Source organism: Petaurus breviceps, unplaced genomic scaffold (genome assembly GCF_028583685.1).
Source record: "Petaurus breviceps papuanus isolate PSGF00001 unplaced genomic scaffold, PetGlider_PUasm1.0 90977, whole genome shotgun sequence".
Lineage (NCBI taxonomy): Eukaryota > Metazoa > Chordata > Mammalia > Diprotodontia > Petauridae > Petaurus > Petaurus breviceps.
In genome coordinates, this window is record NW_027187391.1 from 6,150,440 (window position 1) to 6,166,712 (window position 16,273).

At 34.7% G+C, this 16,273-nt stretch overlaps 2 protein-coding genes across 12 annotated transcripts in view; one reads left to right on the forward strand and one right to left on the reverse strand.

Moving 5' to 3' along the window:
- Window positions 1–7,519, forward strand: part of REPS1 (RALBP1 associated Eps domain containing 1) — a 99,922-nt gene extending 92,403 nt beyond the window's left edge. For 10 of the 11 annotated variants that reach the window (XM_069077237.1, XM_069077235.1, XM_069077236.1 and 7 more), the window contains 5 exons: window positions 551–736; window positions 3,423–3,518; window positions 4,795–4,943; window positions 5,475–5,580; window positions 7,241–7,519. In XM_069077237.1, coding sequence (XP_068933338.1) covers window positions 551–736; window positions 3,423–3,518; window positions 4,795–4,943; window positions 5,475–5,580; window positions 7,241–7,309 — 606 coding nt within the window. In that variant the 3' untranslated portion in view covers window positions 7,310–7,519. The remainder of the gene's footprint in view (window positions 1–550; window positions 737–3,422; window positions 3,519–4,794; window positions 4,944–5,474; window positions 5,581–7,240) is intronic. The other variant, XM_069077232.1, reaches the window with a different exon arrangement.
- A 2,573-nt stretch (window positions 7,520–10,092) lies between these two features.
- Window positions 10,093–16,273, reverse strand: part of ECT2L (epithelial cell transforming 2 like) — a 101,590-nt gene continuing 95,409 nt past the window's right edge. Inside the window, exons 20-22 of the mRNA XM_069077241.1 lie at window positions 15,556–15,644; window positions 12,224–12,396; window positions 10,093–10,299 (exon numbers count right to left, since the gene is read on the reverse strand). Coding sequence (XP_068933342.1) covers window positions 10,163–10,299; window positions 12,224–12,396; window positions 15,556–15,644 — 399 coding nt within the window. The 3' untranslated portion in view covers window positions 10,093–10,162. The remainder of the gene's footprint in view (window positions 10,300–12,223; window positions 12,397–15,555; window positions 15,645–16,273) is intronic.

Here is a 16,273-nt window from a genome sequence, read left to right on the forward strand (position 1 = left end):
CAATAGCTGTGTGACCCTGGACAATTCACTTGACCTCTGTTTGTCTTTTTTTTTTTTTAAAGCAATCGGGGTTAAGTAACTTGCTCAAGATTACACGGCCAGTTATTATTTCTGGGTGTGGGGCTGAGTATCTGAGCCCGGATTTGATCCAGGTCATCCCGACACTGGAGCCAGTGCTCTTACTCGCTGAGCCACCTGGCCGCCCCTGACCTCTGTTTGTCTTAATCCACTGAAGAAGGAAATGGCGAAACACTCCAATATACTTACCAAGAAAACCCCATATGGGGTCATGAAGACTTGGACATAATTGAACTACAATAGAGTGTATAATGATATGTTAAGGGAAAAAAATGTTGAAGGAAAAGTAATTATTAAGGTGAATCAAGCATGTGCTCAAACTACTTTGGGAATATGAATAATGGATTAACATGTATTGCAGAAATTTGTCTTTGTATTGACATAGTAATGTATATAGAATAGGTAAGTACTATGCTAAATTAAAATTCACATTAGTTATTCTCCCTGTGCTATTTTCTTGATACTTTTATAGGCTCCAGGTCCTCATGTGCATCGCCCAGTGGATGCTGAAGGCCTAATAACTCACACTAGTACCTCACCTCAACAGATACCAGAACAACCAAATTTTGCAGATTTCAGCCAGTTTGAAGTATTTGCTGCATCTAGTGTAAATGAAGAACCTGATGATGAAGCTGAAAAGCATCCAGAAGTCTTGCAGGTTAGTACTTATGAGCATATATTATTTCCTTTTCAAGTAATGGATCTTTGCCCTTTATCATTCATTCAGCAAACATTTCTTAAACACTTGTTTTCTGCCAATCCCTGAGTGTGGGGTTTGAAAAAAGAACAAGTCATAGTCTTTTCCATCAGGGACTTTACATTCTAACAGGGAAGCTCTGGCATGAAAGTAGCTAAAATGTAAGGTAGACTGTGAAAGCATAATACATCCAAGATCTGCAATTTCTGTTAGTATGAATGATCTGCCTCCCTGCAGTGACACAGATCACATAATTAGCCCTATTTTTTTCCTCAAGGGGAAAAAATCCCTACAGGCTATTGGGGGGTAACCTAGTGAGAATAAACCTTTTTAGAAGATTCAGGCCAGAGAGCTTGTCCATGGACAAGAAGTCAAAGGCTATGAACAGACAATTCCTAAGGAAAGAATTACAAATGACTAGAACCCTATGAAATATTTCTCAAAAACTAATAAGAGAAATGCTAGAAGTAAATTTTTTAAAATTTAGAGAAGATTCTGGTCAAAAAGTAGAGATCCATCAAGTTCTGGTTTGTTATAGAAAAAGAATTCTCTGTTGCCTTGAAAGGGCTACAGAACATCCAAAAGTTCCATTTGTACTGATAATTATTTTAACACCTTGTTTCACACCTTCATAATTGACTACCATATTTAGTTGATGAGAGGCTCTTATAGTTTGGATCATTTGTGGTTGTTTGAAGTCATGAACTTCAGTATAAGAAATTCAGAACCAAGTACAAATTAGGGAGCATATAACTCCCCACCCATATACCTACTTTTTTTTACCTTTACAAAATCTTTATGAGAACGGTGTAATACACAGTCAGGCTTTCACAAATTATGTATGGCAGACCACATTTTTATAGTCACATAGTTGGCTTAAAGGTTTGGGGGAATACAATCCCACTTTTTTTTTTGATAGAAAAAAACCCAAACATTTGACTCGGTGGAGTACCAGGCCATTTTAAAGGCTCTCCCATTAAGGGGTCATCTTCCATTGTGTATGCCTAAATCTTTTGTCAGAAAGCCTGATGATCCTAAATAATGGTCTCTTAAATGAGATGAATAATTACTCAAAAGTTTGTATGATAATGATTCACTCAGAAAATGCAAATTGATAAAGAATGCCTATTGTTTATACTATGATGTACTCTTGGTAGCATAGGCAGCCCATTTAGCCTGGTCTGTTGGTACATATTTCTCATATAAGCCCTGCAGATGGACAGTGAGCTGTGCCCTGAATTAAGTAGAATGGAGTGGATTGGATTGTACTTGGAAAACTTCACATAGTTTTTCAATGACCTTCTGATTCTCTCTGAGGGGAAAGTATTCAGCCTCTTAACTGCACTATACTTGTAGTGACTATATAACTAGAAACCACTGCCTGTGAGACATCTTTATTGAGGAGAAAGGAAAGCTATACGATGGAATGCGTCATTAATTGCACACAAAAAATGGCATAAATGCTGTCATCAAAAAGGTTTATTACCAGAAAAAGAGGTGGGTTGGGTCATGTAGTGAAAACCCATGGATATAGCTCAAGTTAAGTGTTCTACTGATTCTTGCATAATATTAAGAAATCTAGAGGAAGGCCTCCAAAATATTGGGTGAGTGAACTTTCTGTGGAGAATTTATGGGAGAATATGGATAAGGCATAGAAGATAAGAGGGCTCACATAGATTGTGACCTGCATCACTGGAAGGACCTACCCTCAGATCACATTTGATTGAAATGTCTCCTTAATATGAAGAGATGTGATATTTTAATTGATATTTAACATGTGCAGTCCAATGGTTTACAAATTGTATACATGTTAAAATACAAGATCAAAGCCTGGAATAGCCAAGGAAAAACAGTTTTACTTATGTACTTCTTACTTTGTATTAAATTGTACTCAGTATTTTTTAAGCACTGTCATGCATATAATATTAGGCCAAAGCATGCACAGTATTTCTTTATAGTTTTAAAACTTGATGCTGTTCAAAAAAATTATTCTGAAGCATATCAGTTATTGATATCTTTAAAAATATATGTAGAAATCCTAAGCACGAGACCCTTGCATGCTTCATTTGAAGAATGGGAAAACCTTTTGTCTGCATTATATAATGGATTTCTATTTTGTGTGTACTTGAGCTTATATTCTTATTTTATGTAAAGGAGATGATGGGTCTGGAGTTTATTGCAATATTTAGTGCCACTAGTAATGGTTCCAAATGGTTTTACATAATGAAGACAGCATTTGCTGTTTGCAATTCACTACTTATAAAGTTTGTTTCATGCTTCTTACTTATACAGTTTATTCCCACTCAAAACTATCCTATAATTTTTTAAAATTACAATATCAATTTCACAGAATAATCATGCTTTGGGCTATAAGGAAAATAAAAACAAAATCACCATTGGCAAATTAAATTAGGTAATGTTCTTTATTATCCCTTACCTATAGCAGATACAAAGTGTGTTAATAAATCTTAACTGGTACATTCTTGATGTTAGCTGAAATGCTGCACTAAAGTTTAGAAGCTATTAACCATTCCATAAATGCTGTGGAATTTCTTTAATCTTTAAAAACAGTTTATAGTCACTGGTCACACTTACTTTACTTAACTAATTATTCGCTAAATGCTTAATTATAATTATGTATTTGTAGGTTGAAAAATCTTCTGATCCTTCAAGTTCTCTTAGAGTTGCCAAAACAGATGGAAGAGTTGAGGAAAAGACAGCTGCTAGTGCTCCTGCCAATGTGGTATCCAAAGAGCCTTTTAAAATATTTATTGATTGTTTTTATGCATGTACAGTATTATATGTCATAATTTTTAACTTTTTAAGAGATTTGAGAAGTTAGAAAACCACATATATGAACTTTAAGGGAATAAGAGATCTAATTCATTCTTTTGCCTTTAGTACTATGCTCTGGTCATCTTATTTAAAAGGAAAGAAAAGTAGTGACTCCATAGTTGTGTACCTGAGTTACTAGGGGATAATAGTTTGTTCTGTTTTGTTCAGTAAAAGTAGAGAGGTTTAGAGAAGGGATGATCATTTTAGAGAGGCAGACAGTGAGTTTTGTTTTGAAAATGATGAGTTGAGATGCTCTAGAGGCCTGCATGACATCTAGGTAGAGAGATACAGCTGTGGTAATTAGTCATGTAGGCCTTGAGGTCAGGAGAGAGACTGGGGCTGAAAAGACACATCTGAAATTCATCTGCATGAAGATAATTGAACCCATGAGAGTTTCTGAGATGATGGGATAGAATTATGGGGAGAAAGACTTTGAATATATATTTTTCTAGTTTGTCAATTTTGGAGCACTTAATTCCCTTAACTTAAACAAATCTCTGGATAACATAAATACTTAATACGTCACAACCAGTCGCCCATTAATTTTAAGAATGATTTGTTAAAGTTCTAGTACAGAAGAATCTGAATCATTCCTTAAAAGATTTTTGTAAGGGAATTTGAAAGAATAAAAATGCTTTATTTTATTAAATTCTTTCTGAAGCCTTCATTAAAGACTGTTTCTTTTAAAGTCAAGGTAAACTAATTACGTATAGCTCTTAGTTACTAATTGCTACCTACATTCTTTTCCCTATTCATCATAATTTTTTTTATATATACAAAGACTTTATTTTTAGAACATACAGAAAAAGAGGAAATGATGATGTATTGGTCTGTACCTCTGGACCATTTCCATCATTTAGATTATTTAGGAAGTAACATAAACTTGCATTTCTGGAGGCTGTCCCCACATATATACTATTGTTTCTGATGGAAGGAAGAGGAAATGTTTTGAAGTTAGAACTTAAATTGAATATGATCCCCCAGAACTCAATGGGTAGTCATGCCAGAGTATTTATTAACTGTCCATAAAGGCCTTTGAAGAATGTTCTCTATCAGATTTAATTTTATTTTTATATATACATATATACATGTATGTGTATGTAATATTTTATTAATACCTTATATTGCAAAGCATTGTGCTAGGCACTAGGAACTAGGTATTTATTGTTTTGTATTATTTCTAGGGCAAAAGCACAACACCTCTTGCTCCACCTCCTAAGCCTATTCGTAGAAGATTAAAATCAGAGGATGAACTAAGACCGGAAGTTGATGAACATTCGCAAAAGACAGGTGTCTTAGCTGCTGTTCTAGCTTCACAGCCTTCTATACCTAGGTACCCAAACCTAAAATTTTTTAATCATTTATCTGGAATCACTTTTTCCTATTCAGATTGAACAGTATTGTGGTTGCATCAGTTTGAGTTGGGTAAGGTGTATTTGTTCTTTGGGCAACTTTTCCCATTTATTAGTAGGTGTAGGTTGCTTTAAACTTTCTGTTCCTTGTTACCAGTTCTCTACTTTCCTTCTCTCCCTTTCTCATCAGAGTCCAAAGTGACTGATTTGGAAAGTTGAGGGAAGCCATTATAGTTCTTTTTTTCTACCTATTTAAGTAAGTCATGGATCAGAATCATTAAACTTTTAAAAACGACGTTAACACTTTAACTATAGCTGTTCTAAAGTTCCTTCTCTGTGTGTAATTTTATGTTCTAGAATGTGGATAGTTATGAGTTAAATTGCCATAAAAATAGCAAAGACTTTGTTCTATTCAATATCTTTATGTGAAAGGTGTAGGATAGAGTTACTAGGGATGAAAAGAATTCAAAGACAAAAACTGGACTATATTTTTTCCCTTTTTATCTTCTCAGATCAATTGGGAAGGATAAGAAAGCTATTCAGGCATCAATTAGACGCAATAAGGAAACCAACACGGTTTTAGCCAGATTGAATAGTGAATTGCAGCAACAGTTAAAGGTAATGTCATTTTCTGAGTTCATGACTATGACCAAAAAATGTAGTATGGTGGTATTTTACTTCTGTGGGGGAAACTTTGTATTTTTCAAATATTTTTATGAGATTTTGAATCTTTCACAGCACTATGAACAACTATTTTAATCAATTCTTATATGCATGGTACTATGTGAGGTACTAGGAATACAAAGACAAAGTAAAGGCCCTGTCCTTAAGAAACCTGTATTTAACTACACAGGTACTACATGTACAAAGAAAAATAGAAAATCATTTGAGAAGGGAGTACTAACAAATAGGGAAACCCAAAGGTTTCTCATAGGTGATAGTGGCACTTAAGTTAAGCTTTGGAAAAGCTTAGAGATTCTAAGTTCCAGAGTTGAAAGAGGACAAAAATTTCAGCTATGTGGAACAGCTTCTCTGTCAAAGGAATGGAAACAGGAGATGGAATACTTAGTTTGGAGAAAGTACACGTACTTGGCTCCCTATTTTACTTTATTATAAGACTAAAAAAAGAAGTACTGTCCTATTAGGACCACAAAGATCTTCATAAACATTTGTTTGATTTAATTGATATAAGGAACTCCTCTGTGGAAACTCCTCACTTTGATGTAGATTACCAGCTTATGGACAGCTTAGTTTTGGAGAGTTGCCTGGAACTGAGTTTAATACTAATTCATGATCATTCAACTAGTTGTGTCAGAGGGAGTAACTAAATTTAGTTTTCCTGTCTCCCAAAGCTAGTCTTATATCCACTCTGCCATGCTGCCAACACTTTAAAGTTTTACTAAAAAAACAAACTACTGTTGTAATCTATTAGTGGTTCAGAAAAAGTTTAAAATAGATTATGTGATTTAAAATGTGAGGGGAAAAAAAAGCAACCCAGATATACTGTCATAATGTACAGAGGAAAGGAAGGAAAGTAACTGAATTTGGTGACTTTCTGATCAGTACATCGAACTAGTTAGGTATAGAGAACCAATAGTAATCACAATGTGGTTGTAAATAATAAACTTGCAATATATAAAAATATAATGATACTTCTAAGAAAATTAAATATAGGCAGGTTTGATCATCTGAAAAGGAAAGTAAGTTGATAGATTAATTTCTGCTTTGAAAGTTCTTGTGCAAGATTTTATTAATTACATGTTGTAGAATTAATCTTGATATGAACAGTCCTCTTTTTTCTTTTTTCTTTTTTTTTTTAAGGCAGATGTACTCTGCTTTAGGCAATGAATTTGTATATGTAAAAAATTTGCCTAAATCCTAATTAAAAAAAAAAATTAAGTTTACATGGGGAACTCTTTTTAAAAATCCTTATATAGTAATTTATTTTGTAAAATGAATAAATCACTTTCTAATTGTTTTAAAAGTTCATATATTCGGATATGGTACATTTCTTTTTTTTTTTTTTTTTACATTTATTTATTTATTTGTTTGTTTTTTTAGGGTGATTGGGGTTAAGTTTCTTGTCCAAGGTCACACGGTTAGTTAAGTATCTGAGGCCTGATTTGACCTCAGGTCCTCCTGACTCCAAGGCTGGTGCTCTGTTAACACCTAGCTGCCCTATGGTGTATTTCTTAAAGCAGCGCACATTGGTGTTAAGAAATATATTAATTGAAACATTCCTGTATATGTAACTTTCTCACTTTCTAATCTTTTTTAGGATGTTCTTGAAGAGAGAATTTCCCTGGAAGTTCAACTGGAGCAGCTTCGGCCATTCTCTCACCTATAAGCCAATTGCCGTTAACTGTGAACATACTCATTTTTAATGGGGTATTGGGCTTTCTCCAAGCCAGTTTGAAGACCAGACATTTAGCTCACTGCTCTCTATTCAGCGTTAAGTTTTGTGATTGTTTTGTCCTTGTATGTTCACCATTGTATTTAAATTTTTTCGTTTTTTAATTTCAACAATAAAGAGGGCCAGGATGACCTTTTTCTGGAAGGAATGTTGTATTTGTTGCCACTCCCGATCCTTGCTGACCCCCAACATAAAGAGTATATGATATTGGTCCATTGTATTATGTTTAAGTGGCCAAAACTTTAAACTGGAATTTATGTACATAATGGGCTTCTTCAGCTGCATGTTGAGCACTGTCCACAGAAAATGTCTTTGTAGAAAAGGAAAAACAGTAAAGTGTAATGACTCTTAGAGTTGTTACTCTTTGGGTTTCATTCTTTCCATATTACACTTAAATTTGCTTTCTCAAAATAGATCATTAAAACAAACTTTCTTCATAGTCTTTAAAATTGTCAGTACTGTAGTAGGCAAAGCATTCTCTGCCTACATACTAGGTACAGGAAAAGCAGCCTGTCTCTTTGCAATAAACCAAATCATTCAGGGTGCCACAGAGTCCTCGCAGGCTGCCTTGCCATATCAACCAAGTTGTCATATTTCCTAGTTCCTTAATTGCCCTACGGAGTGTAGCTAAAAGTCACCTGTCACGTTTTTCTTCACTTTTTTGATTTAGCAAAATTCATGCAAACAACTATGATGTAGGGAACCTAGTGGTCCTTTCCAAAGTCTCTTCTGCAGAAAAAAGGCGGGGAGGGGTGTGAAATTTTATCCCTAACATAGAGATTAAATTTCCCCCCCAACCATCACTTCTATCTGCATGTTCCACACATTTATCTTTTAATAATTAATATCCACCAGTCTTTACTGTAACAGATTGTCTCATATTGTGTGTCAATACCTCTATGGACTTTAATTCCAACAAAAAGTACTTAGGATTTCTGGGTTACTGTCTGTCATCTTGTCACTAGCCTTATTCTTTGGGCATATAGACAGGCTTTACACCATTAACAGAGTTCCCTGAGTGTATCCTACTATTCAGGTTGATGTACTGTATTAGGATTTGTTGTATATTGTATGATACATGCCTTTTGATCTCATGTAAATTTGCTTTAATTGCTGACTAACAGCAGATAATCTATTTAATGGCTTATTCTGGCTGTGGGATCATAGATGTCAAACTGCATGGATGTATCTCAGCAGAATCAGAACTAGCAATTGTGTGATTTTTACACCAATAAAACAGCACAATATTTTCACTTTTGTTCCTTTCTTAACTAGGGCTTAAAACCTATGTAAGTGATAGTTTTCTGCATCATGAAATGACACTGATTTTAATTTTCTTCCAATTAGCAGAAAACCATTAACTAGGTTTCCAATCTTCTGTATCAGTTCATTCTGTCTACACACTACTACTGCCTTAGGAAGCAAAAAGGTAATGAAGGTAGCCCTTAGAAATGTGTTATATTTAATTAATGTTCAATGGGTGAAGGTACTACAGCTTATCGTATCAGTTTCTAAATGACTATCCCAGAATAATTTTTAAAATTTCTTAGGATAGTTTTGTCAGGATACTATAAAAACCTAGACAACTACTTAGTTCAGCAGTAAGTCTATTATCATTTAACAACTGTCATCCTAATTTTCTTTTATCATACTAAATGTTAATATAGTCACATTTGGCTAGATTTCTTATTTACTCATTTTTCAGTTTTTCACTGAAAAGATCTTCCAGACTGAACTGTGTAATGAAAATAAAATGGCTGAAATACAGCTAAGTATTTTTTGGAAACCTTCTACCTTTTTTCCCCCAGCCCAGATCTATGATTTCTTCATTCTAGGGAACTCCCCTTAATAAAAAGATTTGTTTTGTAAAATTCGGACTGAGTCAAAAGGCTGCACCCAAGGACCTAGAAGGCCATATGTGGCCTTGAGGCTGCAGGTTCCCCACCCCTGGGTTGAAAGATTGATCCAGGGAGGGCTTTCTGTCTCAAAAGGCTGTTTGTGTAACCCCTTTGCCTTGTATTCTCTCTGAACCTCATCCTTTTAAGATAAAATGTACCAAATTCTTGGGAGATCTAAATTTAGGACTGTATTAACATTAAAAAAACATTCCAGGTTCTTCAAGAAATAAATTTTTTTCCATTACCTAGATCTCTGAATATTCTTAATCTGTTAGCTTGGAGAAAATTTAAGATGGGATATGCCTGACAAATATGAAGATCTTAAAGACTGATCATTTTTTTTTTAGGAATCATAGAATACTAAAACTAGAAGAGACTTTAGAGATGATCTAGTACAATGTCTCGAATTTTACAGGTCCTAACACAAGTAGTAAGTGGAAGAGCATCGAGGTCTTTTGACTTCAAATTTACTTTTTTTTCTACTTTGAATACCTTTTCTACTATTACACTTTGAATGAGTGTATATGTGTGTGTACACTACTACTCGTGCAATAATTTCTCCTAGTTTTGTTATTCATTGGAGCACAGAATCCAAATTTACTGTCTCTTGTATTTATATGTCTCTTAAATCAGTTTGTTTAAATCATTGCAAGTTAACACTGGGCATTAAAATCAGTTACCAAAGGGAGGGGTTAAAAATGTTGGTCTTAATTATTTCTGTTAATTATTATAAATGTTTGAGCATAGATCATAGAATCATAGTATTTAGAGTTGGAAGGTGCCATCCTAGTTAACCTTCCATCCATTGAGAGAGTCCTTTTAAGATAAGTTCTTAAGACATTTAGCCTGGATCCCTCAGAGCAACTAATGAGTTCCTTTGATGTTTTCATTAAATCAAGCCATACTTCTCAATACTACTTCTGATTGCACTCTGCAACACTGATAACCATACCAATTTATCCTCATTCGCTGTTGAACAAATCCATTGACATTTTGGGCCTTGTAGAACAAATGCATTCTTGATATCTGTGAAACGACAGAAAGGTTTACTGTATTAACTAGTTCTGCTATTAGGACTCAGATTTTAGGGCTAGTGTGTAAAGGTATTTACAGATAATTACAGAATTTGGATTGGTTACTAATCATCATGTACATTTTCTAAAATATTTAATCTGATTATCAATTAGATTATTATATGACAGATTTTAGCCATAGCTTTTCCTAAAAATAATTACACACGGTTCTGGATCTAGACAACACAGAAGAAAAATTCTCATTTAGTTAAATTATAATTAGCATATTTTTCTGAAGTGTACAGTGAATGGGTTAATAACACAAAGAATCATTTTTGAGAGTATACATCAAGTTTATAAATAAAAGCTTAATTTCCTAGTGAGTATATAGATGGCAAATCCTGTAAATGCTTGATAAACTGCTTATAGAATATACATTGTAAGATACATGTGTACAATGGGTGGGAAGCTATTCTTCATATTGAATATTTCAGGTTAGTACTGAGAATAACAATTTTAAAAAACCTTGAGATATTAAAATCAAATTAATTGACCTTTGAAAATCCTTTTGATTTCCATGATTAAAAAAAAAACTCAGTTTAGAGATAAGGTCAACTAGAAACATACAGTCAACTCGCCTTTGGTAATGGAAGAGAACAATGAGAGACAATCCCAAACATTTTAAAACTAAATCTTAAAAATATACGTTTATATTTTATATACTACCTTATATATATAAATCGTTAACTGATGTTTTGTCAAAATCTTATCTTTTTATAGTTAACAATAACCTTCTGGCCTTAGTAATAACAGTCTCACATCTTCCACATAACAGCCTTTTAGATATTTGAAGATTTGTAATCATGTCTTCTGTTAACTTTTTCATCACCAGGATAAACTTTTTCAGTTTCCATGACTATCCATCATACACATTGGTTTTCAGATCTCTTACCGTCTTCATCATACACTTCTGTGAATGCTCCTGTTGGTCAAAATGCCTCTTAAAATGTGGTTACTGGAAATGATCATAAATCTCCAGGCTGAGGTGTGATTTATGCAGACTAGGTCTATTACTTTTCCTTAATCTGGATGCTGTACCTATATTAATGGGACTGAAGATGGTATTACTTTGTATGTGCTTGTCGACTAAAATTCCCAGGTTTTGCACTTGAATTAAGTTGTTGTATGAAACCAGGTTTAGAGCTTGAATGGACTTTAGAAGTCACAACCCAAACCCCTCAACTTTATTGAAAAAACAGGTCCAGAGAGGTTAGTCTTGTTCAGGGTTTGATAGTGTCAGAATGAGGATTCAAAGTTCCATCCTGTTTTAAGTATAGCCTTTTCTAATTAAAAACAACCTTTTTGTTGCCTTTCAGCCAGCTATTCTGACGTGATCCCATTCTTACAACTTTAGGGCACTTGTTAATTTTTGACCCTGATTATATGTGACTTCTTATTTCATGATCTGTGCATAGCCCTTTTCAATGTACAGTCACTGGAAAACTCCCTGAATGATCATAGAGATTTCTTTGGATGCCCCCTCCTTTTTCTTCCTCATTTGGATTTTGTCATCATTGGATTATCAGGATTTAGTTTTTTGGAGCTTTTCATCCTTCTTGAGCCAAATTTAATCTGAATTTTAGGCCAAAGGAATAGTACACTTCTCATTTTTTTTTGAAGTCTGCTTTTTCAGACACCAAGCTAACATGTCTGACTATACCCAACATTCTCTTCCTTTACCATCTGTCCTGAAGATAATTTAGAATTTAGAATTTGCTTAGTACTTAGTATTTTAATTTGAATTCTTTGGGAATTGTGAATTTCAAACATATACAAAATTTTAATGATATACCTTATTACTACTTTGTGCTACTTTATGAATCCTAGAATTCCACAGCATCCTAAAGCTACCCAACCCAAGAAGAATGAAGACATACATTTGGAGTCTGGGATGTCTTCTATTAGCAGCCGGTGAAGGGCTACCAGTGCTAGAAACTGATAAGCTGTCTGAGTAGTCCTTTCAAATGGAGTGTGAGCTACAGTCCGACGAGAAACAAGTAGTGAGTCATTGAAGAGGAAAAGGCTGAGGTCATGGATGTGTTCATAGAGCCTATGGAGAGATGGGAGAAAACAAGAGCATGTATTTGGTTGAAATCTTTTATTTCTGGGTACTATTTTTTTAAACGTAGCTAGGATAGCATCTTCCTTACTGCAAACCATTTGAGTATTTTGTTTGTTTTTTTATTGTTACTTATCTGAGTAATACTCTCTTTTATCTGTTGTAAAACAATATCGTGGAGCTACCAGGAAGGTTCTGGTAGACTAGTTTGAATTGCTGAGTTAATAACACATATTTCATAACACTTTCCATCAAGAAAGCCAGCCAACACAGTAGGACGTTTTTCCATATTTTTTTAAATGGTAGAAGTGCTTTGGATTTTCAACTTTTTATAAAAGTTTGGAAGTCAGAAGACCTGGTTCTCAGTCACGGCTCCTCTGCTCAGTGATTGTGTGATTGTGGGCAAGTCACAGTTAATCTGAAGTTCCGCTTCCTCATTTGTTAAGTGGGGTTAATACTGGAACCACCCATATCACTGTATTTTGCAAAACCAAATGAAATACTTCATAAGGAGCTGTAGAAAGGACTTAACAGTTAATGCTAGAAACTCAACGATCTCTAGCTGCTAATGAATGTAAAATTGAAATTATTTATTAGATGAAGTCATGCTTGAAAGCAAGCAGGGACGACATCATTTTTTAAAGAATTTTGTGAAGGGGGGTGGCTAGGTGGTGCAGTGAATAGAGCACCGGCCCTGGAGTTAGGAGGATCTGAGTTCAAATCCGGCCTGAGATACTTGACATACTTACTAGCTGTGTGACTTTGGGCAAGTCACTTAACCCCAGTTGCCCTCCAAAAAGCAAAAAAAAAAAAAGAATTTTGTGAAGGCCTAGACAAGTTGGTAGGACTGACGAAAAAATCATTTTGTGAGATGGTCAGCACTGTTCCCAAAGTAAGGAAACAGGAACAAAGATGTCAAACGTCTTGTGTGAAGTCACAGACATTTCATATTTTATCTCAATACTTTCTTCCTATTGTGTTTTGTTCATGTTTCCCATAGGGCTACTTAGACTCCTCCCCTAGGGATATAAGCACACGATACAAAAAGGAAATAGGCCCTGCCTTATTCCACTGGCCTATACTCTACTCGAAGCTTACACTTCAGCAAGATAATAATATTAAGTTTTGTGTACATGGCTTGACAGAAAATTGACAGTATCTTCACTGGAGTTAAGATCATACCTCATAAAGAAGAAAGTTTGGGGTTTTCTAATTTTTTACATATTTAAGTATTTTAAATCTTATAATTGAAGAAACGAAATGTTGAAGCTTGAGTTGTAATAATAGAGAACCTAAGCAATTTTCTTGTGTGTTTCCTCATCGCATCCATTTTCCTGGAATTTCTAGTGTGATAGTCTCCTTCCATACTTATAGTTCTTCTCTGTCCTACCTGACAGATTATATTTAAAATCCTATAGACACAGAGTCATGGGACAATTGTATAATCTGATTTTTATAGAAAGCAAAAGCTTCATATGCCACCTGCCATATGCCAGTGGGAAGAATTCCGGGAAGTATTAACTTGAAGTGATATGTAATTCTTCCCCTGAGATAAAAGATATATAGAAGTCCTGATTTCTCCACATTTGGCAGCCATTATGTTCAGGAATGAAGTAGCTTTGATTTTAATATAGTATTGAGAAAAAAGACTTTCCTAAAACAGGAGGGAGTGTTAATAGATCACGTGCATTTGTACTTTGTTTTCATTTTAAAAAATCTTTTTTCCACTGAGTATTTGCAAATTAGATAGGGTGAATTCATAGCATAGACTTCAGTGTTCTATTTCAGTTACCTATAAAATTCAATTCTCTTGAGCTTGTTTCATCATCCATAAACTACAATAATAGCATGTAACAGCCATCACCAGAGAGTTGGTGTGATGAAAGGGCTTTAGTAACTGAAACGTTATGATAATAGGAGCCAAAGATGAAGGTGATGAGCCACCAAATAATCTTGCCATTTGACTTTGGGAAGGAATAAGAATGATATCGTTGACCTCTCTGGACCAGGCTTCAAGAATGCAGAGACTAAAATTGTTGATCAGAGAAATACAAATTAAAACAATGCTGAGGTACCACTTCACACCTATCAGAGAGACCAATGTGACAAAAAAAAGAAAAATGTTGGATGTTGAAGGGAATGTGAGAAAACTGGGACACTAATGCACTGTTGGTGGAGTTGTGACCTGATCCAATCATTCTTGGAGAGCAATTTGGAACTATGCTATAAAACTGTACAAACATTTTTTTTTGCTTTGACTTTTTTTTTTGGGTGGGGAGGGCAGTTGGGGTTAAGTGACTTGCCCAAGGTCACATGGCTATTTTTTTTTTTGTGTGAGTGTTAAAGTGTCTCAGGCCGCATTTGAACTCGGGTCCTCCTGACTCCAGGGCCAGTGCTCTATTCACTGCACCACCTAGCCACCCTGTGTACATACCTTTTGATACAGTAATACCACTGACATCCAAAAAGACCAAAGACATCTCAAAAAAAGGGGAAATGATCTATTTGTACAAAAATACTTAGAGCAGCTCTTTTTGTGGTGATTAAGAATTGGAAATCAAAGGGATGCCCATCAAATGGGGAATGGCTAAACAAGCTGTGGTATGTGATTATAATGGAATATTATTGTGCTATAAGAATGACAAGTAGGATGATTTCAGAAAAACCTGGAAAGACTTACATGAACTGATGCATAGTGAAGTGAACAGCACCAGGAGAATGTTGTACACAGTAACAGCAGTATTGTTTAGTGAATAACTGTGAATGACTTGGCTAGTCTCAGCAATTCAGTGATCCTAGACATTGGGGGTCTAATCCCAAAGGACTAATGGTGAAGCATATTATCTTCCTTCAGAGAAAGAACTGCTAGTGATTGAATACAGACTGAAGCATTCTGTTTTTCACTTTTTTTCCTTTTATTTACCTCTTCTTGTACAAAATGATTAATATGGAAATATTTTACATAATTTCACATGTATAACCTACATCTGATTACTTACCATCTCAGGGAAGAGGGACAGGAGAGAGGGACAGAATTTGGAACTCAAATTTTTTAATAAAAATTTAAATTTTTAAAAAAAAGTTCAGAGATTAAGAGCACTAAAGAATTCCCAATCAGAGTTATATCTGCTTTGTTATATTCTTTTTTACCTTAATGAAAAGCTGACTTTCTCATTGCAGCAGCAAAGCTGGGCCACATCTTGTACCCTAATGAGGAATCTGTTGCCTTCTGAGAGAGTCTGTGAATTTGAATACAAAATTCAAATCAGACTACCTAAAAAATGTTTAAGTGCCTACTGTGTGCCAAGCACTGTGCTAGGAGCTGAGGAGACAAAATATAAATGTCATCATTTTTTTTTAACATAAAAAGTCCTTTATTATAGTCCCATTCTACAAACCATTTAACTTTTCAAATAACCATGCAACTACTGGTTTGTTGCTTAGTTCAACTTTCAAAACTATATTCAATGAACTAAATTATTTAAACATTTATTTCTTAGATTGACACTAGAACTAGGTGATGTAAAATATATTTGGGGAGGTTGATTTCTATTTTAAATTTCTTGAATAGCTTTGTGGGGGAGAGTTTAAAAGGCTGAGAGAAGCAGGTTGCCATCTTGGATGGAGAATCTGATGTATAAGGCTGGGTGATCCTGGATAAACACTTGATCTCTCAGTGCTTTAGGCAGTCCCGTAAGACTATAAATTGCAGGAAGATGCTGACCTGCATTAATAAAAGGATTTTTCTCATCTGGGAGTTCCTTATTATCAATGACATCACAGATCCAGTCTATCCCTTTAAAGCCAGACTAGATCAGAATGAGAAGAAGCAGTATGAGGGAAATTCTAGAGGAAAATTTACAGAATG